General features: G+C 45.1%; 10 protein-coding genes across 10 annotated transcripts; 5 read left to right on the top strand and 5 right to left on the bottom strand.

Moving 5' to 3' along the window:
- Window positions 1-112: 112 nt before the first annotated feature.
- TRIREDRAFT_69857 (uncharacterized protein) lies at window positions 113-892 on the bottom strand (the record flags this gene model as incomplete). Its single annotated transcript, XM_006969343.1, has 1 exon — window positions 113-892. One exon carries the CDS (start codon window positions 890-892, stop codon window positions 113-115), a length of 780 nt encoding a protein of 259 aa, XP_006969405.1.
- Window positions 893-3,678: 2,786 nt separating this feature from the next.
- TRIREDRAFT_112034 (uncharacterized protein) lies at window positions 3,679-5,202 on the top strand (the record flags this gene model as incomplete). The annotated part of the gene is made up of 3 exons (XM_006969369.1): window positions 3,679-3,844; window positions 3,901-5,010; window positions 5,078-5,202. The coding sequence occupies 3 exons, from the start codon at window positions 3,679-3,681 to the stop codon at window positions 5,200-5,202; spliced, it is 1,401 nt and encodes a 466-aa protein (XP_006969431.1).
- A 1,117-nt stretch (window positions 5,203-6,319) lies between these two features.
- Window positions 6,320-7,593, top strand: TRIREDRAFT_27219 (glycoside hydrolase family 27; the record flags this gene model as incomplete). Its single annotated transcript, XM_006969314.1, has 2 exons — window positions 6,320-6,765; window positions 6,825-7,593. Coding segments are annotated over 2 exons (1,215 nt in total), but the record flags the coding sequence as incomplete, so codon positions are not given.
- A 1,069-nt stretch (window positions 7,594-8,662) lies between these two features.
- On the bottom strand, window positions 8,663-10,133 carry TRIREDRAFT_82146 (uncharacterized protein; the record flags this gene model as incomplete). Its single annotated transcript, XM_006969342.1, has 3 exons — window positions 9,705-10,133; window positions 9,241-9,633; window positions 8,663-9,158 (listed from the first exon to the last, which is right to left on the bottom strand). Exons 1-3 carry the CDS (start codon window positions 10,103-10,105, stop codon window positions 8,663-8,665), a joined length of 1,290 nt encoding a protein of 429 aa, XP_006969404.1. The 5' UTR covers window positions 10,106-10,133.
- A 699-nt stretch (window positions 10,134-10,832) lies between these two features.
- Window positions 10,833-13,138, top strand: TRIREDRAFT_112031 (uncharacterized protein; the record flags this gene model as incomplete). The annotated part of the gene is made up of 3 exons (XM_006969368.1): window positions 10,833-12,119; window positions 12,333-12,695; window positions 13,064-13,138. 3 exons carry the CDS (start codon window positions 10,833-10,835, stop codon window positions 13,136-13,138), a joined length of 1,725 nt encoding a protein of 574 aa, XP_006969430.1.
- Window positions 13,139-15,245: 2,107 nt separating this feature from the next.
- Window positions 15,246-17,149, bottom strand: TRIREDRAFT_112030 (uncharacterized protein; the record flags this gene model as incomplete). The annotated part of the gene is made up of 9 exons (XM_006969341.1): window positions 15,246-15,273; window positions 15,611-15,622; window positions 15,885-15,891; window positions 15,986-16,011; window positions 16,194-16,196; window positions 16,488-16,498; window positions 16,731-16,741; window positions 16,820-16,829; window positions 17,084-17,149. 9 exons carry the CDS (start codon window positions 17,147-17,149, stop codon window positions 15,246-15,248), a joined length of 174 nt encoding a protein of 57 aa, XP_006969403.1.
- Window positions 17,150-17,497: 348 nt separating this feature from the next.
- TRIREDRAFT_82145 (uncharacterized protein) lies at window positions 17,498-18,671 on the top strand (the record flags this gene model as incomplete). The annotated part of the gene is made up of 2 exons (XM_006969367.1): window positions 17,498-17,722; window positions 17,855-18,671. 2 exons carry the CDS (start codon window positions 17,498-17,500, stop codon window positions 18,656-18,658), a joined length of 1,029 nt encoding a protein of 342 aa, XP_006969429.1. The 3' UTR covers window positions 18,659-18,671.
- Window positions 18,672-19,537: 866 nt separating this feature from the next.
- On the bottom strand, window positions 19,538-21,009 carry TRIREDRAFT_112028 (terpene synthase; the record flags this gene model as incomplete). Its single annotated transcript, XM_006969340.1, has 6 exons — window positions 19,538-19,616; window positions 19,681-19,907; window positions 19,974-20,440; window positions 20,503-20,521; window positions 20,576-20,702; window positions 20,768-21,009. The coding sequence occupies 6 exons, from the start codon at window positions 21,007-21,009 to the stop codon at window positions 19,538-19,540; spliced, it is 1,161 nt and encodes a 386-aa protein (XP_006969402.1).
- Window positions 21,010-22,373: 1,364 nt separating this feature from the next.
- On the bottom strand, window positions 22,374-23,624 carry TRIREDRAFT_69926 (glycosyltransferase; the record flags this gene model as incomplete). The annotated part of the gene is made up of 1 exon (XM_006969339.1): window positions 22,374-23,624. The coding sequence occupies one exon, from the start codon at window positions 23,622-23,624 to the stop codon at window positions 22,374-22,376; it is 1,251 nt and encodes a 416-aa protein (XP_006969401.1).
- Window positions 23,625-25,074: 1,450 nt separating this feature from the next.
- TRIREDRAFT_69883 (uncharacterized protein) lies at window positions 25,075-26,324 on the top strand (the record flags this gene model as incomplete). Its single annotated transcript, XM_006969366.1, has 2 exons — window positions 25,075-25,843; window positions 25,912-26,324. The coding sequence occupies 2 exons, from the start codon at window positions 25,075-25,077 to the stop codon at window positions 26,322-26,324; spliced, it is 1,182 nt and encodes a 393-aa protein (XP_006969428.1).
- Between the last annotated feature and the right edge of the window lie 220 nt (window positions 26,325-26,544).

Genomic DNA, 26,544 nt, shown 5'->3' with positions numbered 1-26,544 from the left:
TATAGAATGGTTGCCACTCATTAACCATATGGCCATGTAGAAATGCCTCCTATTTTAAAAAATATCTCTAACATGCTGTCTTTCCTGATCAATCCGTTCAGTGCCTGTTGCGCTATTCTTTATTCTTGCGAAAAGCCAGTTCTACATCTGCCGCCATGTCTCCCAGCGTCTCATATATGGCCCCGATATTTACTTTGTCCTTTACTGCCTCTATGTCTCCCATGCCCATGCTGCCACCCCCGCGAGAGATCCAAACGGCGGGAGGGAAACCCAGTGAGGCCACGGGAATGTGGTCAAATGTCAGGCTCTGCGCGGTGTGACATATTTCAGCTTTTTCGATGCCAAAATCCTGACGGGCATGTTGGACGAGGTAGTTGAAGTTGTTCGGATTTGGCTTGTAGGTCCCAATGTCTTCGGCGACATAGATGGCGTCAAACTCAACTCCTTGCAAACCATTTTTGAGAGTGTTTTGGAACGACATCTTGTCAACATTGCTCAATGCAATGAGCTTGTAGTACTTTTTCAAGCATTGCATGGCTGCCACTGTATCTGCAAAAGCTGGCCATTGCCCTATGGCTTCTCCAAACGCCTCGGCTTCTTCATGCGTTATGGCCACGCCAAGATCCGCAGCGATATGCTCATAGACCTTGCTCAGCAGCACGGAATACTTCTCTTCTGGATGCTGAACTTCCAGAGCATGCTCGTGAATAGAATATCGCGTGAGGAGAAAGCCTCGAAGGTCGGCTAGACTTTTCTTCCACAACGAATGGTCATTGGGGAGTCTGGTAAGCAGTGGAAGGAGCTGAGAGAAAATGCCCGATTCCCAATCAATGAGCGTCGCATAGATGTCAAAAGAGAGGGCTTTATATGAAGTGAGGTCGAAAGGGGCCATATCGGATTGTCAATCGATACCTATGTAGAAAACGGCGCTTGAGTTGGGGGTCCTGTATAAGTCTTCGTGTAAGGCTCCGAAGACGTTTAGACAAGGTTGGAAGAGAAGTTGGAAAGCAAATACAGGGTTGCTTCCTGGATCATAACTTGTATTTGTATTGCTCCCTTCAGCACGTTTCTGATACTGGCAATTCAAAGGTGTGAGCCCCTAGGTGCTGTTGGATCGATCACTTGACCGTTCCCTCTTTACTCAAGAGTTGAAGCAGCCGCATTTTTACGGTTAGCTCGTCTTGGCTCACTTTATAGAGTGGATGATCTCAAGTCCCCCTCTGTTCAGAATGGCAACCCACGACGATATCCGACTAAAGTTGGTGGGACGCTAATGCACGCTCACGCTTGAGAAACATCCATTGGCTCCAGGCAAATAACACGGTAGGCAAAGTCAAAGTTTATACTGTACAAGCCCAGGACGTGATTATGCTCGTGAAGCTGGCGCACTGCATATATAGCACGACATTGTTTCGTAGGAAACAAAAGCCGCAGGCTCTAGAATGACAGCAGCATTGAAAAAATAATATTCTTGAGCAATATCCCTAACGCGCAGCTGAGATGCGTAGTCGCGTGGAGTCTGAAGCGAGATGGACCTGTATCAGGTGTAGTGAACTTGCAATATTGCATTTCTTATCTTGTCTTTTGCTATAACCCACACATGAAGAGGAAGCCAGAGCATTTCAGTATAGTGTAGTAATAAGGTTCATCTAGGAGTATAGCATAAGCTACTGAATCATTAAAGTGAGAACAACACATGACTCAGTTACTATCCAAGGAAAACGGGAATGGCAGCCCTTGAAGGCTTTGAAGTAATAGACGCGTTAAGCACTTGCATATGTAATTGTCAGGTTCGGAAAAAAAAAAAAAGCTTGACATTTCATATTCCTGGCGGCATTTATCAAGCTCTGGAAGTGCGAATAGTATGCATTATAAAGTAGGGTAGGCGGGTTAATCTTTGTCTAGTTACAAGACGCCTGTGTATGTCAGCAAGTCGCATCTGGTGCCTGCATAAGGTCGAGAACAGAAAGATCATCAAAGTCGATACAAGAACATCGACTGCAGAGCCCGCAGCTGCCACATAAGCGCCTGTTGCATAGGAAGGATTTAAGCCTGTGTTAGGTGTTTCCACGCTTGCAAGACGCAGAGAAGGAAGAAGCGTGCAAGTGAACTGACGGGTTTATGAAAATGCACCATTCTTCAGCTATCACTCTATTCCACCCGCTGCGAACTATTATTGTCATTAATGAACACGACACACTACTGGGGCCCGTTTTCTGTGGAATGGTTTCGATGGGGAAAAAGCGTAGGGATTCGGGCGCTGCAGATCTTATTAATGATGTGGACAACGCCATAGTGCATGTTGCTGCGCTCTGTTACAAGGATCTGTGCAAAAAGAGAGTCTTGATTATTGCATATCTCAATGTTTGGAACGCCAATTTGGGTATCATAAGATCTTTTACCTGGATAGGCATTGTGTTGACGATGTCCCCAATCTGCAGCGCGATCTAAGCGTTGCAACTAAGGTACGTACGTACTAGTATCTACTAAGGTACGTACTGGATGGGCTGGAGATCTGCTTGAGCAGTTTGTGGGGCAGGTCTGGATCGGAGAGAGCTCTGTTGCAGACAGACGTAACAAGCGCGCAACATTCTCGTCTGATGCACGCGAAACGACAAAGTGAATCACCCTCCAGATCGCATAAACCACTTGATACATAAGTGTGTTTTCCGTCGTCTTTCTCTGCCCATTCGTTCTCATGTCGAGTAACATTATCCGGTGGATCCTCGAGCAAGGTGCGTGATCTAGCTATTATTATGCATAGTCTCAAGTTCCCGAGTCATACAAGTCGGCGCTTCCTAAAGCCATTCATTGCGCTGTCTCTATGATCAAGAGTATTGCGTCACCTTGTTCCCTTATCAAATTGGCTTGAGCCAGAGGAAAGAATTACCAGATCCCGTATGTTAGAAAACTCCTTATACCCTTCAGTGCAAGAAGTTGTAATGGCATTGAGTTTCTTGAGAATTCCTCTGGCTCGCCCTACGCCTATCTCTCTCCATGTTTAATGAACAGTGACGGACCGGACCGATGATCCTTCGCCGGTGGCGTTAATAAGCACCCAAGTGCAATTGAACGTACCTACCTTATAATATCTGTGATTACGAGCCGATGCACTAACCAGCTGGAACTGCAACGGCCTTGTTTAAATGTCATTACGGTTTGTGTTCTAATATTGCCATTCAATGTCTTTCAAATAGCCGCAAGGATTCCATTGAAATTCCATATGTCTTGTCATGGATGAGCTCTATAATAAGCGGTATGTACCGCGAAGACGCCATTGAAACCGCGGTAAGATAGCGGCTGGATCTACCTATGATGGAGAAGACGAAAGATTCCATTCATGATGTTAACAAGGGTTTTTGGCAGCATCCCATTGGTTGCTGGATCCACAATCTCTCTCTCACGCCATTTCCAACGAGAATGAGCATTGGACGAATTCATGGTTTCATATCATAGATTGCTGGGAGCAGAGTTTTTCACCTTGGATTTTGTACCGATCGTACCCATCATATTGCCTTCAGGGAAAGCACATGGCGAACTTTCCGAGTAAGATGGCTCCATAAACGTAAGGTAAACATTGGCACATAAATACTAGATTATGCCCCCTCTAACTAAGTTTTGGAGTAAACGCAGAGGTTAATAGGCGCCCAACGTTAAAAGCACGACAAACCGAACATCATGACTGATATAGAAGCAGATATATCTAAAGATGGCTCGGAAGAGCATGTCACCGCCTTGCCAAATCCGAAGCGGCAGTGGTACCGCAGTACCTTGTTTAATGCATTTGTGATCGGAGGAGTTGGCTTTCTGGCCCCAGGTCTATGGAACGCCATGAACTCCCTAGGTAGGTTATCATACAGCTGATTCCCAAGATACATCTCTGACGCGTCACAACAACAGGAGCCGGTGGAGCGGAATCCCCGTATCTCGTCAACGCTGCTAATGCACTCGTCTTCGGCCTCATGGGCTTTTTCTGTCTCTTCGGCGGCCCGATCGCGAATCGAATCGGTCTCTCCTACACGCTGTTCCTCGGCGCCATTGGTTATCCCGTTTATGCGGCAGGTCTCTACACCAACAATCGTTTTGGCAACGAATGGTTCGTCCTGGTCGGTGCCGTCGCCTGTGGTATATCAGCTGGCCTGTTCTGGGCAAGTGAGGGTGCAATTGCTCTGGGCTACCCGGAGCCTACCAAGCGCGCCAAGTATCTGAACATTTGGGTGTGGTTTCGTACTCTTGGCCCAATTGTTGGTGGTGCCATTGTCCTGGCATTGAATGTCAAAACCGCGCGCAAGGGGAAAGTTGGTTATGTGACCTACCTCATTTTCATCGTCCTGCAGTGCCTGGCTGCCCCCCTGGCATTGGCATTGTCACCACCCCACAAGGTTCAGCGAAGCGACGGTTCCAAGGTCATCGTCAAAGGAGAGGCGTCGTTTCTCGCCGAGTTCAAGGCGCTCTACCAGACATCCCGGAGACGCAACGTGCTTCTTCTTCTTCCCGTCTTCTGGGCCGCCTATTTCAACCAGTACACAGGCAACTTCCAAGCCTACTACTTCAGCATTCGGGGGCGTGCTCTGATTGGATTTGTTAGCAACTTCGCCACGCTTTTCTCTTCGCAAATTCTCAGCCAATGGCTGGATTGGACTCGATTTCCCGTTGGGAAGCGCCTTGAATATGGATACTACTATGTCGTGGCAGTCCATATTCTTTCCTGGGTCTATGGTTGGGTGGTTTCGGAGCAATTCACAGCGAACCCCCCCACGCTCGATTGGACTACGCCGGGCTTCGTCAAGGGCTTCTTCGTTCTTTTCCTCTGGAGCTTTTCACAGCAAGCGGCCCAGAGCTGGCTATACTATCTTGTCGCTACAATGACAGACAATATGTCGGAGTTGACAAGACTCACGGGCATTTTGAGAGGCCAAGAAAGCTTCGCACAAGCGGTATCATATGGTCTGAATACGAGGAATTGGTACGGAGGGCGTGTGCCGCTCGCTGTTAACACAGTTCTTCTTGGTGAGTCGTTCTTCTCCAGCTATTAGCTGTTAGTAGCCGTCTTAGATGTCTAACGTCGATCTCAAAGGATTATCTGTGGTTCCTACCTATCTTGTCGTCCGGGATCATCGCCATGTCGATGAGATCAAGACAGACGCGGACGAAGGATCTTTGGAAGCAAGTGGGGGACAAGCTCAGGCCGAAAAGCAATAAACTATTTCTTCCGGTCTCCAGAGTTAGCAAGCAGTATCTAGAAATGCACTTTATGGAAATTAATTGACAGCTCGACGCCAACACTATGCAAGTCATGGACGTATAACCTATGTTAATTGAAATGTAACTCATCTTCATAACGAAGTACTTAACCATATAATGAGATGTTCTCGGCCATCTACCTCTACACTATGTCCTATATATTGCTCCATTGAGTTGCGCGGTACGGAAATCAGAAGGAGACGATATCGAGGTCAAGTCTACTGCAACTTTTCAGGCCAAACGTTGGTAAAGCGCATACTGTAGGCCCAGCTCACAAAATACAACTACATGTCTTGGAATTGAGTCACTATTGAGAGAGGTTGTCAGAGACTCGAATCTTACCTAGTCAAGATATCCAGCAATGCCAGCCAATACATGTGACATTTTTTTTTGGCTTCGACTCGGTCCGCTGATACGCAATGTTTGCCAACTTCTTACGACCATAACTTGGAGTCAATTAGCGATTGTCGCCACCTTTGTTCATAGGTCAGGTCCCGCATGACAAATTAATTGAATGTCTGGTTCCGATTCAATATTGTTTCCCTTTTCTGAAGCTCAAGGAGCAAAAGAAGAATGATGTCTGACAATGAAATCCCTCCAATTGGGCTTCGATGCCACCAAGTCCATCTACTATGTATAACTTGGACGAACAGGACAGAAGCGATCCTAGACCCTAGGATAAAGAAGGAAGTTGTTGATAGTAGCGTCATGTACCCCATACGAAGCAGATCTTGTGCCGTTCCAGCCGCGTCAGCGTAACATGTCCAGGTGATTGCCGAAAATAACCCCTTATGCTTCTCTTACCCGTCCCATGATACGATGTAAAGTCGCTTTCGCCTACGAGAAAAAAGCCGGGGAACTTAGTAAATAGTGACCGTTATCGCCCGTTTTCATCTTGACTCCACGAACGGACATTGAAAACTTCAGCATACTCAGCAACAAAGCTGTAATAACAAAGACGAAGAATATGGGTATCAAAGACAATTACTCAATCTTTAAGATCTTTCTGATTGCAACCACAGGAGCAGCAAACACTGCAGGCCAGCTTTTTATCCCTTTTTATGGGACAAGCGCCAATGGATTTAATCAGCCACCCAGGGGATGGAATTCATACGGTATGCAGTCCCGGGCCGGCACCTCATTTACGCTCAATCAGGGGAATGTTCAGAGCCAATGCAATCTTATGAACGCCACGGCGGGATACACTCTGTGCAGTCTGGATTCGGGATGGTCAGCGGATGGAGGAGACCCATTTGGTCGACTCGTGCCGAACACTTCTCTTTTCCCAAACCTCACAGCCTTGGCAAATAACCTGCACTCTCAAGGCAAGCTTCTCGGTGTCTACGCACTTCCGGGGGCCCTGTCCGCCGACGCCGGCGTTACTGTTGAGGGAACCAACATAAAACTGGGAAGCCTATTTGATACGAACCAACCGAGCTACAACCTGAGGCAGACTTTCGACTTTGGCAAAGACGGTGTCCAACAATGGCATGATTCCGTTGTGAACAACTGGGCCTCGATGTAAGAACCTGTGCCTCGCACTTGAATACGCTAACATACCTTATGTACTGCTGCGACAGCGGAGTGGATTACATCAAGCTAGATTTCATGACTCCGGGTAGCCCAGACGCTGGCGAAAACTTGCCTGCCAACAACTCTTTGGCCGCAGTGGCATATCACAGAGCAATTCAGCAAGCTAGTCGACCGATGCGCTTGGATCTATCGTGGAAGCTTGACCGGAACTCAGGGGCAGATTTCTTCCTGTGGCGCGGCAATGCTGATGGCTTGCGCCTAGACCAAGATATCAACGATGCTGGCCAAAGCACGTTTCTGGGGTTCAACACGGTGCAGCGAGCCATAGAGCAGTACCGGAGCTTTATTAACCAGCAAGAAGAAGATCCAGCGCGCCAGGGTACCCCAATAATGATCCGCCCAGACATGGATAATATGTACACTGGCAACGGACAGTCACTCACGGGCCTCTCAGACGTGCAAAGATACACGGTTGCGATCCACTGGATCGGAGCAGGTGCAAACCAGATCACTGGCTCGGATTTGTCACAGCTTGACACACTTGGGCTAGAGCTACTCTACGACCCCGAGTTACTCTCTGTTGCGGAATTCACGGCCCAGTACCCGATGCAACCAAAGAACCCGTTCGGAACGGCAAACCCAGGATCGCAGGCATCCGAACAGCTTCAGGCATGGATCGCTGGGCCTGACACGGACAATAAAAACGCTGTGGTCATTCTCGCAAACTACGGCCCGGATTTAGGACAAGGTGGCTTTGGTGGAGACCTGGAGGGGGTTCAGCTGGTGAATATCTCATTATCACAACTTGGAATAGCAGAGGGTCAATCCAACGGTGCCCCAGGTTGGAGTGTTCGTAGGGTACTTGGAGGTGGCGGCTCTGGCGGCGAAGATCACAGTGACCTGGGGACTACAAGCTCCTCCATTGCGTCGTTTTTGGGCCCTGGGGAGAGCGTACTGTATTATCTGACGGCTTCTGATTAGAAGTTGGTGGGAAGGAAACGCCCAATATGTACACGCAAGAATTGACGTAGTCCTGTTCCATTAGGGACCAACATTGGGCTGTCAATGAACATGGATCGCTCCTCTGAGTCAACTTTCACTAGGTAGTCATGTATGCCGCGTCTGGCCTAACCAAGGCATCACTGGCTGCTCGCAGATAAATCATGAAGCTGAAGCTTCGAGAGTCTTCTGAGGTGCTATTTCTTTAAGGCCAGTAGATTCATCAAAGGCGCTGCGTCTTCATCTGAAAAAGAATGACAATTTAGACTAAAGGTCAACAGTGCATAAGGGAATCCGATCCGAACTTCTACGGTAGCCTAGCAATATTGCGTGCTACAACAGGTAATGAATACAATGAGAGACCATACTTCAGCATCCCGTCCGCATCTTTTTTTTCCTTTTTTTTTTTTTTTTTTTTAATATCTTTTTTTCTTTGTAAAGGATATCTGGCCAAGCATGACCGACGCTGTTAACAATGCCTGCGTGCCACTTCGAGATTCCGAGCGTGAATGATTCAAAGTCCATAGTCATACTGTTGTCAATGCTGCTCTTTTAATCTGGCGGTCTATACGAGCATAGGGAGACTTGTGGATTGTGCTACAGACGGATTATGATGCAGACAATGCGAATTAGGGAAGGCGCATGCAGTGCTACAGCTCTGTGAGACAGATCTTGCTGTGATGCATAATGATGTATGTAGTATGAGGTTATCGTACGTTAGTGCATCATGAGTCCTACTGGAACTGCAAGATATCGGGTATTGTGGCACTTGTGCGAGGGAACGAGAGGCAGCTGTATGGCTGGTACCTACGAGGATTGAATGCTATGCTCTATGATATTCTGAAAACTGTACAACACGCGACGCAGAAACACACTTGCTATGAATCTAAGTTTGCACCGCCGTTTTCTCCTTCTGGAAATACAGGCGTGCCACGTCCAAGGCCTGTTCAATGCTGAACGCAATCTTCGTGCATTCGCAATCGCGAGTCCAGGTGTTGTGGAAGTTGAGGTTCTTGCCCAACTTGCTGTCCATGAGGACATGGGGGACTCCGATAAGTGTCGACAGGATATGACCGTGGAGGCGGTCGGTGATGACGAAGCGGGCAGAGCCTAGCAGTTCAAAGCCGGCAATGGCCTTGGCCCAAGCGCGCTGATTCTTGCCATTCTCTCTCTTGGGGGCGACGGGTGAGCCATTGACTTCGTCGCCAGAGGCCTTTGGCGGGTCGATGTCCGGCGTCTGTGTAAATTTCCAGTCGACTTTCTGATAGGTCACTTTGCCGACGCCTTCTCCCAGGTCAAGTTCACCTTCGCCAAACTCGATGTTGGATGAATCGCCATCGGAGATTTCCATATCTTTGCGGGCGAGAATGAGGATATCATGGCTGTAAGAATAGAAGGTGAATGTCAGAACAATTGTCGAGATGGTATCGGGTGGTCACAGGGACGGGGAGCTACAATACGTACGTCTTCTTCCCATTGACTCGAAAGTCGGATCGATTCCCCCACATGAATGCAATATCCGGCACGAGATGGCTATCAATGCCCTCCTTGTTGCCAAAGGTCTTGTCGAGCCAATCGTAGCTGGGCTTGTCACGCGCAGCAAGCTGCAGATCTTTGTGCTTTCCAAAAGCCTCCTCGGTCGCCTTGATACGCTCCGGGTTCGTCATGTACACGCTCTGGGGAAACGCTCGGATGGAAACGTTGGTGAAGCTCTCAATCATCTTCATGCGGGAAGGCTGGTCCTCCCAGTAATAGTCGTTAAAGTTGCCGCCGCCTGCCATGATGATGGCCGAATTGGGCCGGTGGTCCTCGAGAACTTGGCGAAAACGTTTGATGTCGCAGTCTCTGTCCATGAAACTGCGTCGAGAAAGCATTGTTAACACCGGGGATCGCCGTGATGGATTCCATAAAACGCCAGTTCTGCTTACCGACATGCTTCCATCATCTCAATACCAAGCATGCTCATGAGAATCTGCTGGGCGGACCAAATGGCGGCGTCGCCCTTGTTCTCGGTCTCCAGGTAGCCCCAGATATTGGCATACCGGACACCCTTGAGGCTCTTGGAATAGGCTTGAATGAGCTTTTGTTGGAGGTCATTGACAATGTCCTCACAACCGACCGAAGGGGGTACCGTGAGATCATAGGAAATGTTTCTCCTGCTCTCCGCCAAAGCCGGCGCGGAGCACTCTTTCGCCGGCCATATTGAGGGGGAGCTGGGAAGATGTGATCTGAGGTCGGCGCTCTGTGCGAGGATCACCAAGAGCAACGAGATCAAAAGGGTCGCACCGGCGATGATGGTGGCCCTGCCGAACCGATTCGCAAGCAGCATGGCGAAAAGCGTGAGGCCGCAGCTGTGCTCTTGAATGCTGACGGTTGCCCAGGCGTTACGAGTTGGTTGTCATAAGGACAAAAATTCCCTGAGATCGATTCGCAGTGGGACGTGTTCAAGGAGCGTCGTGGATACGGAGTAGCGTGTGCCTCGCTCCAGTGGCAATACCACGAGTACATACAGTAGTACGCCGTCTAGGTTGAGACGCGCAAAGCTGAACAAGTAGCGGTACTTGATCATTCCGCGAGTAATTCCTGACCCATGTCCAAGTGATGAAGGCTGCCCCTGATTGCTTCAGAGCCGGTTTGCACCTCTAGCGTCAGCTACCAGGATCAGTCTGTTGTCGTCTCCACCAGGCCGGCTAGCTAGTCTGCTTCATAGTGGTGTCAAAGCTGGGTCCCAAAGCGGCTCATAGAGTCGGCCTCATGAAATAGGAGTCGAAAGAGCAGCAGAAAGTACTCGAAACATGGCGGTAAATACTGATCATCCTTCGCTAGGAGCATCGACGTGGGAAAGTGGCGGCCGGGGCAGACTTGGGGGTCACGTATCAAACAAGACTACCAGGCTTTAAGCTACATGTATGGTCCGGGGCAGCTCCCTCGTGCCAACCTTGACCTTTCCATGAACTTTTTTTTTCCCTTTCTCCCTATGTGCCGTAGTGGATTGGCATGATGTTCTTGTTTCTTCTATTGTCTATATGATTGTATTGTCTTGAAATATGCTCAAGATGGTTTTTACCGCCTACTATCGGCGATTACGCTCATTCTACCTCTTCATCATTCTCCTTGCTGTCGCATTACTTATTCTCAGCAGCCGTGAAAGCACGCGATCTTTACTTCTCGGCGAAGACCCGATATGGCAGAACCTCTTCACCACAGATGACGACCTGCTCTGGTGGAACGACCGTTTCCCATGCGAGAGACATGAACCGATACGCATCGCCATCGTGGAGTCCGCCGGCGTCCACGATGAGGTGACAGCGGCGCTGGTCTATGCGTTTGGAGGACATCCCAACGCAGAGTTGCGGCTGTACTTTGCTCGCCAGCGCTACCAGTCTGATGTGATAATCAACAATCTGGAACTGCAAACGCCTATTCTGTCGGTCAACAGCTCCAATTACTTCAAGAGGGACGTCGCCAATCTGCCGCCTCCTCACTTTGTTGTCTCGACTACTTGCGAACTGGACCTTGAGAAACCAGAATCGGTCGTTGCCCCTCTACGCCACCTCCTATTCAACGAGACCACGCACTTGTTCTGCCTTGTACATCATGCCGATTACTGGAACGAGGGCAAGCATGTCGACGTTGTCCGAGAATGGGTCGACCAAGAGCGTGTGGACTTTATTGGTCTCAGCCAGCACACGGTTGATTATCTCCTTCAGAAATCAGTAACTCAGTGGCCAAACTTGCAGGCAAGTGTTACGGCACGAACATTTCCTCCAGTCTTCCCGGTCAACCAGACACACAACGAAACTATTCGTGAAGTTTCGCTTGCCATGCAGGGCGACTATGCTCCCGAGCGCCGAGACTACAAACGCATATTCGGCAGCCTAGACAATGTCGTCAAGAAGATCAACGGAAGTGCTGCGACAACGGGTCATCAGACTGAGGAATCGGTCAAACTGCACTTGATCGGACACGGCCCACACGTTGAGGTGCCCGAGAACATTCGCGGCAACGTTGCCTTTGACGAGGATCTCTCGTATCCCGACTTTTACAGACTTCTGTCGCAGTCATACGCGGTGATTCCTGCATTTGCGTCCGAAACCTATCTCGACCGCAAAGCTTCGTCTACGGTTCCTGCTTCGCTTATCGCGGGAGTTCCTTTAGTGGCAAGCGAGAAGCTTCTCGCGTCCTACTCTTATTTGCCGCGCGAGGCAGTCTGGCTTTCAGAGCCTGATGAAAGGGAAATGGAGACAGTCGAGAGGGTGGTAGGTGACAGAGAAACGTTCATGGAGAAGAAGAAGAAGGTCAAAGAGGCAGCTGAAAACATAATGAAGCAAAATCGGATGAATGTGAGAAGGTGGATGAATGAGGATTTCACAAGGCGCGGGATCGTACCTGAAGACGCCGTCTCGACATGACGAACACCCTACAAGCGGCTGCTACGAGATGACCATACTTCGGTTCATTTGGGTTTTATGGTGGGGGTTTTCAGTCATCGATGGATCATGTAGCATGTTTTTCTTTTATTTCCCCCTTTCATGATTTTGTTCCTTCTGCATTAGACTTATGCGAGATGGTTCTCCGGCTGTTATATCATTGCTTGGGTCTTCATCATCTGGCTGCTGTTTTCTTTCACGCTGCCAATCTTTATGAGGAGCCGCGGGAATCTCGGGCTTAAGCATTTCTCACTTCTCTCTACGTCTCACACACTTTCCGTTCCGGAAACTGATCCTCGAAGTTGTTACAAGGATCTAAACTGGCAAAAGGCAGCCAAGTCAGCTTGCTGTCCCTGGTACTTTGCTTCTAGAGCAGCAAGTGAGGTACATACCTACTCGTGTCGGAGTTGGCGGCATTTTTCTTCAGAGTTGTCAACTTCCAGTCTTGGCAACTATTCCATCTTGACGGCTCTTCGACAAACACGGCTTGTGAGTGGCCGGATGATGTTCTTTAGCTCCCCGAAGTTATGATTAGGCGGAGCTGCCAAGGCGTTAGCGTATTGGAGGCGACGTAATCAGGGACCAGACTGGGTTAACGAGTCAATGAAAAAGAGATTGACTGACGGCGCCTGTGCTTATTAGAGGACCAACGGTCATCAGCTAGTATTACATGCAGTACCGTAGGGATCTTTCTCTTCGACGGCATTTGAATTATCATCCGTGCGTCCATGAAGTCACTTTTGTTGGCTATCAGAGGAGAGAACAGTATGTGTATCTTATGAAAAGGGCCTCGTGCAAGAAAAGTGTGTGTGTGTGTGTGTGTGTGTGGTTTTCGATACATGCCATGCGGAGAATAGGGGTGGGACGCGTCAGTGTCGCTAAAACGGACGGTCACGGAACAAGACTTCACGCCGATTGTTTCGATTGTCTAGAGGATTTCGTAGTGCCATTCAAAACTCGACGCGTGGAGTATTCGCATCCATCTTGGAATCTACAAGCACCTTATCTTTCTGGTAGCGGCACAACTGGTACACCAGCGCTAGTGTTCCCAATAGTTTTGAGAGTTGATTCGACTTGGTCCAACAAAAGCCAAAGGGGAAAAAAAGAAAAAGAAAAGAGACAAAAAAAAGTAAACTAATATGTAAGTAGATGATTCATAATAAAAGAGGGTGAGAAGAACGAAGAAATGAAAAAAAGAAAAAGAAGAGAAAGGAAGAAAAGTATCCCACTCCTTACCTGCCGGTCTACTTGTAAGCCCATATCATTCATTCTTCACAACCGTGCCAGAGCTGTGAGCAGTACCTACCTTACTTGTTGCGGACCGAAGTAACATCTCTTCGCGCTACTTCGCACAAGTCAACCAGGGTTTCTGTTAGTAGACGCCTGTGGGCCATTCTCCCCAAGACGATATGTACCTAGGTATCAATCCCACCGCATCTTGCAGGGCCTTAAGCATAACGTCCCTTAGGCCCTGATGTAATTCAGGCTAAAAAGTATTCAGCTTGCTAAAAAGTATAATATTTAAAAAACACACTAAGTAGGGGGCAACACTTATACCTTCCTTCTAGCCTTATAAAGCTATATTATAACACTAGGCTATAATAATACTAAATTTTCTTACTGCTCTTAAATATTAATCTAGTAGAATTTAATATTATTAAAAAGCCTGTGTTTAAATATACCTTCTATACTACTTAATTATTATTATAAAATAAGTTATAATAACCTAACTGCTAATATAAAATATCTTAACTTATTATAAGGCTATTATAAGCTAGTAAAATTAAGTAATTAAATAACTAGATATTATTCTTCTTTTTATTAGTTTATAAGGCTATTAGTAATAGCCTTATAAAATTAATTAAAGTAATATACTTATAGTAAAGCCTTAAAATAATAATTAAGCTGCTAAAAGAGTAGTATTTTAATTAAAATTAAACTATTAAAATATTTAAAAATAAGTATAATTATTTAAAAAAGTTCTAAAAGGTATTTTATAAAGCAGAATAGCTATTAAAAATAATATATAACTTAAAAATAAGGATGCTAAGCATAAGCCTTTAAAATTAATAACTAATAATCTTATAATACTCTTACTTTAGCTAAAAAGTAGTTTAAAATAGCCTTCTTATTAGTAATAGTATTAGTATTAATACCTAGTAGAAGATCTTTATTAAAAACTAGCTAGCTAAATAAAATATTTAAGAAGTAAGTAATATTAAAGGGTTTACTTTAGCTAGGTAAAATAGTAATTTAAAAAGTACTTAAATTAGCTAGTATTTTATAAAAGAAGTTAAGAATATACCTAAAGCATTAAAAAATAATTTTAAAGTATTTATAAAGCTATTAGTAAAGGCATTAATTACCTTTAATTAAAATAATAATAATAATAAGGTTATCTTAGCTATATAGCTAAATATACTATAGCTAGTATTAATATTATAGCTAATGCCTAAATTATTAGCTTTATTAGTATTATTATAGTAGCAGCTCTTTTTATTAATATTATAGCTAGTATTATTAATACTTAAGCAGTTATTATTAATACTTAAAGCGCTTATAAGTATTAAAAAGAGAAAAAAAAAAGGTTACTATATTAAAAAAGGCTTTTATTATTAAAAGCTATTTAAAAGCTTATAGCTACTTTAGCTAATTTATATAACTTAAAGCTTTTAAAGCAGACTTATATTTATATATATAAATAACTGCCTATTAGCACTAAGGCATTTAAAATTACTATAAAAAATTACTTTAACTTTATTAGTAATAAAGGCATAGACTTTTTAATTAAATTAGTTTATTAAATATATAAAGATTTAATAAACCTATTAATATAGAATTTATTATTATTTAATAATATAAAAAGGGTATAGCTAGCTACTAACTTAAAATAAAATTCTAGGGCTTTTTTAAATAGTTATAAATAGCTTTAAAATAATAAAAAAGCCTAGCTAAAGGGCTATTATTATTTAAGCTGCTACTTAGCCTAGCTTTATAAAGATTTACTTTATTAAGCCTATATTTAGCCTTATTTATTTATTAAGCTTTAACTTTCTTATTATTATTACTATTATTAAAAGCAGTATTTTTATTTTTATTTTTATTTTTATTTTTATTATTATTATTATTATTATTATTAATAAAGACCTCTGTATTATTATTATTACTATTACTTTTATTAAGACCCTTAATATTATAAACTTCCTTTTTAAAGTTAAGATTATTATTTTTATAACCCTTATTAATATATTTCTAATAACTATTTTAAAACTATTAAGCTATATACTTTTTTAATCTCTTAGCTTATAACCTTTTATTAATAGAATTAGCCTTATCTTAAGCTTTAGCTAGTATTAGTTATTCTCTTCTTAATAAGGCATCTTAATATTTTTATTAATACTTACTTAAAGTTATTTCTCTTAAAATTATAAAATTATAAAGCCTTATAATAGTATATATAAAAAGAACTTAGTTTATAAAGTTATATTTTAAAGCGCTAGTATATATAATCTTCTATTTCCTTTTATAGCAGTTAAAAATATACTTAACTATAGTCCTTAAAAATATATATTATAAGTTAAATAGCTTATAGCTATTATATAGCTATTAGCTAGCATCTCCTTAATTATTAAAATAATAATATAATTTAATATAAGGTAAAATAATACTATTTTATACTTTAAAGCTAGTATTAGTAAGATAGTATTTTAATTATAGCATTTTTAAGCTTTAAGTTAAAGCCTAAGGTAAGAGAGATATATTATTAATAAATCCCTTACCTTTTATTAATATATAGTAAAATAGGCTATTAAAGGTAATAGTAATAAGTATATTTTATAATATATTATTTTTCTATAATTAAAATTTTTACTAATTTATTTTAAGAATAAAAGTAAAAATATATATATTATTAATAGCCTTAATTATGCTTTTAAAGCCCTTAGCCTTAAAGTTAAAAATAACTTTTAAAAAAATATATATTAATACTAGCTATATTATAAATACTATATATAATTACTATATAAAATTAAGTATATCTTTAATAATTTAAAATACTATTAACTAATATATTTTAAAGTAATATATAATATTCCTTTAAGTCTTATTAAATATATATATTTAAAGGAATACTATAACTTTCTACTTAAGTAACTGCTTCTAGCTTATTAATATATTAGTATTATAACTTAGCTAATTATAAAAGGCTTAAAATATAGCTTTATTTATATAAAATAGTTTTTTAAATCTTTTTTCTAATTCTTAAAGCATCTCTTTATATACCTTTTATAAGGCTGTAGCTATAAGTTAATAAGAATTATTACTATTTTTATTAGCCTTATTATTAGCTTTACTATTATTATTTAGCTTAGCTTTTATTACTCTTAGGTATATTAATAAGCCTTATTATTATAGCTGCCCTTTTTTATTAAGGATATTAGTAAAAGCTAATAAAGCAGTAGCATTTTAAATATTATAATAATATTACCTCTTTTATTAATAAGCTAAGATAATATTAGCTGCTACTTTATAAGTTGCTATATTAATAATTAGCTTTATAAAAGTAATTATAATATAAGCATAAACTTAAAAATAGCAGCTAAAAAATAATATACTTATTACTAGCTAAAAAGTATTTAGTAACTACCCCCTGCTATTAGTAAAATTTACTAAATATTCTTAGCATCTTTTCTTTTTATAAGTATTTATATAGCCCTGGCTAGTATAATACTTTATAATTAAGGGTTAAGATGTTTAGGCTTTTATGCGCAATTTTATATTAATAATCCCTTCTTAGCTAGGTAAGGTTAACCTAGGATTTCACTTTTTAGTAAGCTAAATACTTTTCAGCCTAAATTGCATCAGGGCCTTAACCTTACAGTAAGGTAAGGTAGGGCCTGCATGAAGAACTTCTTGTACTTGTACTGAGGGAGCGAGAGCCGCATTGGAACAGGCAGTTAACACAACCTAAGGCACTACCTAGGTAGGTACCAGTTATTTTGTAGCCTAGGGCTCTCTCACCATACCTCCCTATCAAAGCGCAGCTGATAGATAAGGTAGGTACCTCAGCTTGCCCCTTTACTAGCGTCAGTGCTAACCGCTAGCAGCCTGTGGCATTTCCATCACGCCTCAGAGCACATTCGAGATTTTGCTTCTGTAATGAGAGTACGAGGCTGTTGATTGCCGTGTGGTTGGTTTCGTCGCTGTGTTTATTACGGGTTTATTCCTGACATTCGTTTATATCTATTGTCCCAGTCACTCGCTCAGCCTCTCCTTGCGAACATCACTCCATCATGAGTGAAGTCCGGGATTCCCAACCGCCCTCCAGGCGCCGAGTCGCCTTGACTGTCCTGTTCCACTCAACATGCGCCATCCTCAGCACCATCCTTTCCAAGTCCGCGTTGAACGGCATCGATGCACCCGTCACACTCTTGGCTTTTCAGACCTCAGTACAGGTCGTGCTCATTACAGCCATCGGCTACTTCACCAAATGGATCACTTTATCAAGACCTGTTTCCGTACGTCGCAAACCGCTTGGCTCTCTTGACGATGGTGTCACAATGAACCAACAGTACTGCTTGGTTATCATTGCCGATATTCTGTGATGCTTTGGGTTACAAATGCTAACATTGTGTTGTACTTCCCCATAGGCATGGATTGCGCTTCTCCCACTCACTGCCGCGCGACTCGTCGGCATCCTGGCAAAGACGTACTGCCTGGCTTCGGTCAATGCCTCCGTCTACCAGATTGCTCGGGGACTACTCCTACCCTTCACTCTGATGTTGTCGCTCCTCGTCCTTCGACCACGCCCATACTACCCACCGCTGTCGCTTGCCGGATGCGCCATGGTCATGGCCGGCTTTGGCGCCGGAATGGCCTCCGACTACAGCCAGATGCTCACTAGCGGCAAGGGTGTCTTGCTGGGAGTTATTTCGAGCTTCACTACGGCCGTCGAGTCCGTCGTCGTCAAGCGTTTTCTCGGAAAGAGCAGCGAAGGCATGTGGCAGATGGTCTGGATGTCCAACGTTATGGCTGTTGTGTTCTATGCGCCGCTGCTCCTCTTGTCCGGCGAGATGGGGACCACCATGGCCCTCTTCAGCTCGACGGCAACAGCCGAGGTCTCGGCCAGCGCTCGTCAATTCCTGGGCACCGCCGTGCTCACCGGCGTGGCCGGCTTCCTCCTCACAATAGCCACGTTTATGCAGATCGAAGTCACCAGCCCGACAACTCACATGATTGTCACCGCCGCACGAGGCGTTGCTCAGAGCGCCATCGCCGTTGTAGCTCTCCGAGAGCCAATTACCGCCAATCGTGCTGGCAGCATGGCTCTTATTTTGAGTGGCAGTGCTTTGTACGGCTGGGCGAAAGACCGTTTCGCACACAGCAAGAAAGGAAGCTATCTGCCCGTTGCTCAAGACGCTCAGCTTGAAACTCTGAACAAAGAGGGCCGATAGCTTTGTGTTCATCTACCACACGTGCATATTCTCTGAACATAGCCTTGAACTAGCATTTATAGACCCAGCATATACTGCATTCACCTTGGTCCAATAAGTTAATGAAAGATCCTCGCGTCCTATGCTTTGATTGACAGCCACCGGGACGGTGGTCCGATACATGGTCTCCACAGACAGACATAGGAACGGAATAGACGCAGCACCAGGTTTGATTTTAAAACGGGTAGCGACTCAATGATGCAAGAGGTGCCCTCGTTGAATTTCCTTTTGTAGCCCAACTATGCTTATATCATCGGCCTGATTATGAAGTAGTGTCTTTCGAGATTAGATGTTCCTGTTGTGAAGTGTCCATTCGTAGGCATTGTGCCATGATGGGTAATAAGCTCCACAAGACAATCCGTTTTTATTGTTAGACGTGATCAGACAGATCGCCATTTTCCGATAAACATTCACAGCAAGGCATGATTGCCCACATTCTGCGGATGCATAACTAGATGCCGGCGATGTCATAGGCTGCATCCATGCTAACCTAAAGCGATGACTCCGTGGAAAGCGAAAGACATTACATACCTTTTGTTCTAGATTCTGATGTCACTTGTTACACATGCGATTACTCGATAGGCTTGACATTTTCCTTATACCTTTTGAATGAAAAATAATGATGCGGCCAAGCTACGAAAGGTCACGACCGCGATCCTGACGTGGTGGATGTGACTAACAGTGACAGCATTCTGCGAATTACCTGCATGGGTGCAAACTCTCCCACATGGAGATAAACCGTGCACTCTCAGTGCCGGCGCGTCATGCGGATCAGGGAAGAGACGATCAGTCGTCGTTGCGAAACAAGTCTAAGGATGGGATATTGGCCAATAGTCTAGTCTAACGGTAAGAGAGGTCCAACAGCAACTCCCGCTTCTCATTGACCTGGCTCAGCTTGAAGTACCTCTCGCAGTTGTAGCTTCAGACGTATGTGGTTAGTGAAAGTCTCGCAAGGCTCTGGAATAGGATACTGCCCATCTTACCTCCAACACGCGGTGCCAGTGGCCAATCTGTTTGCACCTCGGACGTATTCCCGAATATCTTCGTTCAACTTTTCGTCCGTCTCACTCCACGGAAGCCTAGCCTCGGCAGCAACACAAATTTCATAATGTTCTTGCAATAGGCCAAGTATCTTGTCTATTGCCTCCTCAATGGACACGTTGTCAGTGTTCATGAAAAGCAAACAGAGGTTTTCTAGTTGAGAGACACGCTGCCGGTGTAGTCATTAGCATGTCAAGACTCAGCCAACGGTTCATGATACAAATATAGTACTCACAAATTCCTTCTGCAGGGACAAGACCTCGTTAAGCAGGATAGTCAACTTGGTGCATTCCAGCACAATCTCTTCCATTGCCTCATGCCTCCGAATCCATTCTGGAAGCTCGAATTCCATGGCATACTCATTCTGCGTAATGCTGGGTATGACGCCAACATCATCCGCTCTCATTTGAAAGTGAACCCAAGGGTCAGGGAGGTGGTCCTCTTCCCGCACTCCCTGTTGGTTGGCTGCCCCATTCACGTAGTCGTGGAGCTCCTGTCTTAGTCGCTCGGTGGAAACAGGTCCTAGACCACTCCGAAGGTCTCTTAGGATGGGGTAGAACATCTCCACGGTACCGCGGGAACCTGGGGGTGGGCTGTAATTGGGGTTGGGACCAAGGCAATCATCAATACATTTGTTCGTCTCAGCACAACACTGAAGCGTGCCTTGCCTGTCGTGGGTAAGTTCTCCACCAGTATCAATCTCTGTAAAGTCATATCAACACTGATGTTCCACAACCAGGTGGACTTCATCTATGTGTGCTCACCATCATCCCAAAAGAATATCTGCATCACACATTAGCTGGTCGTTTTGATAAGAAGATGACCTAAGATGCATACCCAATAAAGGAACTGAGACAGTACCAACAACTTGTCCTTCTTGCAGTGGGGATAATAAATACCCGCCAGAAGTGTATAGTTGCCTCGAGCCCGGTGTTTTGCCTTTTTCTCTTCCGCGACTTTGACACTTGAAACATAAGTCAGTAAACCCTAATGGCAATGTCCAGGATGGGCTGGTGTCTGAAGACGAACGTTTTTAACCACTCATCGATTTCCAAGTTGACCTCGTCGATGTCTGGTTGGAATTCGCTTGGCCACTCAGGCATGAGAGCCAGAATATCTGGCACAAGAACCTTCTTGTTCAAAGCTCTTCGGATGACATCTTTGCGTTCGTCCAAAACTTCGGCGGCAGCTTTATGGAGATGATCAGTGCCAACGGTGCGCTTAAGGGCAATATCACGTATGGTAACGACAATACTCCATAGCGAGTCCATATTTCAAGCTCTCACAGGGTTCACCTGGTTTTGTGCATGGCTCACTGTTCAATATCGCTGTCGTTGACCGATTTCCACCAATCTTTTAAGTATTCTCGCTCCATGGGAGCATGTTCATATCTCTTGAACCGAGACATGATCGTGACCCAGGCTCATCTTGTTTCGATACGTACAAATGTTACATGGCTCATGTGTTACTGTCGGGATCCTCCGGTATGTTCCTACATTCAACGTTACGAAGCTTGAGTTTGTTTGCAGCGATTCATCCTAAATATCTATGTAACGGTAACTAGCTGGTATCTTACGATCCTTCAGCTAGTAGACTGAACGTCCGATCCTGGAGAGGATTGATGAACACAGCTAGGGTAAACGTACGTCAAGGATACTGCGGGTCAGAAATCGTGTAGGGATTACGCTGTGGAATGCCGTGTTGCAAGGCTCGTATGGAATCGTATACAATGAGTGAGGAACACGGAGCATAAAAGTCAGGTTGAGAGTAGAGAAATATGCGCACTCCTGTTGTCAAGAAAGTCTGAAATCCAGATAATTCTCTAAATGACTGTTTTCGATAAGCTAGAGTGACTTGCAACAGCAGCAGCAGCATGAAGTTTGAAGTATGCTTTATAGAGTATGGTGAAAGTCTCATCGCCCGGTGGGTGGGTCGGCTTTCAGTAGGTAACCTACCTATTGTGGGTGGCTTCAATTCCTGCAGCTGGGCGAAGCGCACGTCTATCTTGTCTCTCCAAAGTCTACTTAGGTTCGCATCACAGTCTAGTACATAGCCAGGACAACAATCTGTTGATGGGCAACTGATCCTTTGAGTTCATGAAGACATACTGTAGTACTCCGTACTGCTAATGCTCATCGGTAATTGGTGTGGCTCGGGCCGTTGCTAAGCTGATTGTGATTCCCCGCGTCCTGTCTAACTATACTATTAACAGCAGCTGCATCTGCAGATACGCGATCGGAACCATTCTCACCTCAGCACTATCAGCTAGCCGCTTCTATCAAGTCACCTTGCTGTTGTTGAACTCGGACAAACCCGCGCCTCTGAAGTGCCTCGCATATCCGCACGGCTACATCTACTACAGTGTCTCCAGGCTGAAGCTGCGAGACCGGATACCTAAGTAGGTGGGTAGAGGGTAGTTGCGCTCGCCAATTGTACCGCGAGACGCACGATATACATGCTCACCATGTGATCAGAGGCAGCTTCCCGCGAAGATCAAGTAGTATTATCTGTGGAATCACGAGGCATGCATTTCATTGGAGCAAGAGTCACCATATCAACTACCTAGCTTACCATATCTACCTTAGCTTTGTTACTACAACTGCCCCTTATCAGAAGCTACAGGTTGTGCTTTTGATCAATCCTTCTTCGGCTCCAGAACCCCAATGTGCAATACCTCCTCGGTAGTGACGTTGAACTTCAGAGGCAACAACCGTCGCGTCTGATCAAAGTGCACGCTTCCATATCTCAAATAGGCCGCAAAAGTACCTTCGACGTTGTCCTTGTCCTGGTGCTCTTTGGAGTCCCAGAGATCGGCCAAGAAGGAATCCAAAGCTCCCGGCGGCCCGTGGGACAATTTCATCGTGCTCGTATTGGCAAGCGCATCTTGGACAAAATCCTCGGCTGCATGCCATGTTTCGTCTTTGACGACGCCTTTACCGGTGCGCCGTCTTGTGAGAAGCTCAAACTGGCGTGTTCCTGACCATCCCGTCACCTGTTGAAAGTAGAAAGTCTCTTGAAGGGCTGGAGCGAGGAACATATGCTTGGCGTAGTATTCCGGGCCGTTGAACCCATCGGAAGGATCGATGATTTTTCGAAGCCGCTCAAACGCCATAAAGTGTGAGAGATAATCAGTGAAGCTCTCCATCATCACGCCGAGATCTGGGCAGTTCATCTTGTCGACGGGTGGACAGAGGAGAGGGAGATGCTTGAGCAGAGGGGATTTGTGGAAGCCGTCTGAGTTGGTCTTCCCTCTCCAAAGCGCCAGATAGATGTCATGCCAGCGCTTGATGAACGGATTGTTGCGCTTAGCAGCAATGAAGCCGTTGAGCATGGTGTCCACCCCAGGCCGGATTTCGATCACGAATCCTCCCATTTCATAGGGCGAGCTGGGATCTTCAATTTCTTTCCAGCAGATGTCGTCTATGTGCCGGAACAAGAACGATCCGACGTCCATCCAGACGCCTCCATATTTCCATAGCAATGGAAGGCGTATAAGGTCACCTTGATGCGGGCCGACGTGGACGCCATCCATTGTGTTGTTGTTGAAGGCGTCGGGGAAGAATGATTCCTCGACGAAGTGGTAGATGTTCGTTTCAGAGTTGGGCACGCGGTCGAGGAGATGTACTGTCCATTCTTGACCAAGACGACGGACCCAATTGATGACGTTTCTTTGGACCCAGGGAGGCATTTGGCGGTAACCCGCATGCCAGAATGCCCAAATGTTCTTGTCCGACTTGATCGGATGTCGAGCTTGAAGCCATAACGCAATCTCCTCATCTGAGCGAAGATCTAATTTTGCAGCGGGTATGGCCTTGAGACCAACAGGGATATTGGCCTCGGAGGTGCCTTTTGCCTCAGCCGTATCTTCGAGTCTGGATGGGGCCATTTCTGACCTCTTTCCAAGTATTACGCTCTGGCCGGAACCGGTGAGAATACGCAACGGTTATTGTAGTCGCTAGGCCTTGGCAGATAACCAAGGATCAACGAAAGACGAATCGGATGATGAGACACCCTTAGTCGAGGAGTGGCTTCGAAGAATACTTTATGCAGATAATGTGGGAAACCTGAAGGAACGCTTGATCACATGGGTAGCTGACAATGGTACGCCAATCCAAAATATGAGGGGTCAGTAAGATCAAGCATAGGGTATCATGCAGTTCCTCATAGACAGTAAAAAAACTGATGCTGCATATGGAGACGTTCCCTTGAAGGCAAGAAGGATTCATCAAAGCCCACCGACTTCTATCTTGGCTTCGCAATTGACGGCGTTCAAAGAAGTCGGAGGACGATGTGACGTTGCAGTGAGAGTTGAAAACCCCTGCACATTGCGCTAGTGCCTGCACTCAAGGCTCGACAGTTCACATTCCTTCAGACTCCTGTCTCGACATACCATCACCTCACATAAAGGGCTTTGTGGGTTTAGCCGAAAACAAATAAGCATTGAAACTTGAGGTAGATAGCCAGTTAGTATTCCTCATCTACCCATACCTTCGCCCATCACTGAATGCATTCCCATTCAGACGCAGAGGTCTACACCAATTACTGTGAAAAGCCAAGTGTTTGGCTCCGTTCCATGACTGGTATCCAAGCATTCAGGATTTTGATAGCCGAAACCAATCTGTTTTTGTATATCAACAGTTGTAGGTGATATCAAACTCTTTGTTTTGAATTTGCTTTTATCTGGAAGAGGCTGACAAGGCTGGTCCAGTGCGCGAAAAGGATCATACCTTTTTCTTATGTCTCAGAACTTATAACACATCAATATAAATAGTTTTGCGATACCGAACGGCAAGACGATATGGCATACTCAAGCCTGCCGGAAGACATGAAGTCGTTTCCCGTGTTGGAATGGATGTCGCCAGCTCTGGCAGCTATAGTTGTCGTACTTGTCGCTCTCTTGTCCGGGTATAAGAGAACAGCAAAACGTTTCAACGTTCCCATACTTGGCGAAGACTCCACGGACCCCAATGCACTCAAAATGAGATATGTCCAAGAGGCCGATGCTCTTCTTCGAGAAGGATACGAAAAGGTAGTCTTGCCTCAGGCAACGCAAGTCTTCAGACCCATCGGCCGCTAATTTATATCGCCTCCAGTTTAAGAACACGATTTTTCAGGTCCTTACGCCGGACGGTCCGAGGCTCTTTCTCCCACGGAAATATGCCAACGATATGAAACCATTCAAACGGCACGAAGCAAGCGGAATGAAAGCTCTAGCTGACGTATGCTGCATACCTACCTACAAATCATCACGACCGTGCTTCAGTTTGCTCACATTCCTCGAATGACTCTAGCGCCACCTTGGACACTATACGACGATCGACCATGAAAGCGATGTGATGCTTGGCGCGATCAAAATTGATCTGAACAGAAACCTGGGGCTCTTCGTTGGACACGTAAACCATGAAGTAAACGTTTGCTTCGAGCAACATTTTCCTTCCTGCAAAGGTATTCCCTGCTTCTGCTTCATCACGAAATCCAGCGTCTCACATTCGCCGATAGATTGGACTCCAGTTGATCTCCACGAAACGCTGCTCCGCGTCGTCGCCCAAGCTTCCGCAAGGATTTTTGTTGGCTACCCCATGTGCCGCAATGAGGAATGGCTTGAATGCAGCACCAAGTTTGCAATCGACGTCATGACTGGCGGCGAAAAACTGAAGTTGTGGCATCCATGGCTCCGCCCATTTGCACAATACTGGATCCCCGAGATGAGGCAGATACGGGGCGATCACCAGCGTGCGCTTGATCTGCTAATGCCGGAACTCAAGAAGAGAGCCACAGAAGCTAAGACAACGGACACCGCGCCACGGCAGGACATGATTGAATGGATGCAGCAACGTGCTCACAAGATTGGCGATAAGTCCTTTGATTATAAAGAACTGGCAAATCTCCAGATGTTAACAGCAACGGCAGCCATCCATACCACAAGATTGGCCATCATACATGCTCTCTATGACCTTGCAGCTCATCCTGAGTATATTGAGCCATTGCGAGACGAGATTAGAGAGGTGACCAATGATGGTTCTCTTCAGAAGCAGCATCTAACCCAGATGAAGAAGCTCGACAGCTTTATGAAAGAGTCGCAAAGACACAGCCCCCCTTCAGTCGGTAAGTATTGCCAAACTCATGGGATACACATACAGGAAGAGCTCGGCCAAAGCTGACAACGGCTAAAGCTACATACCAACGGAAAGCCATGATTCCCATCAAACTCTCCAACGGGTTCCAAATCCCCGCCGGTACGGTGGTCCAGTGCAACACGAATATCTTGGAGGAGACGCCATCGTCGTGGGGTGACGCACATGCATTTGACGGCTTCAGGTTCCATCGAATGCGAGAGGCTCCTGAAGATGCCAACAAATTTCAATTTGCTAGTCCATCCTATGACAGCATGCAGTTTGGATTCGGTAACGACGCCTGCCCTGGCCGGTTTTTTGCCAGCAATCAGATCAAGATCATCTTGTCATATATTCTCTCGCGTTACGACATCAAGTTCGAAGATTCGGTCAAGGGACGGCCCAAGAATCTGATGTTTGAAGTGAACGTCTTAGCTGATCCTACGGTTAAGGTCCTTTTCAAGAAGCTGTGATGAGGGGCCTCTTGTGTGATATACGAGATCATAGAACAAAGTGATATTTCTTACTGGGCCTAGGAATTAAGATAAGCTTATTTAGGTGCATGAATTATGTTTATACATCGTACGCTCTGAACGAAGATCATGGCTTGGCTCCTTGTTGGCTTACGCAGTTTTCATAGTTCCCCCACAACTCATTAAGAGACTGAGGTTATTGTTATACCAGTATCTTCAT

This window comes from Trichoderma reesei (genome assembly GCF_000167675.1).
Source record: "Trichoderma reesei QM6a unplaced genomic scaffold TRIREscaffold_31, whole genome shotgun sequence".
Classification (NCBI taxonomy): domain Eukaryota; kingdom Fungi; phylum Ascomycota; class Sordariomycetes; order Hypocreales; family Hypocreaceae; genus Trichoderma; species Trichoderma reesei.
Note: the sequence above shows the minus strand (reverse complement) of the source record. Positions and strands in the feature narration are given on the sequence as shown.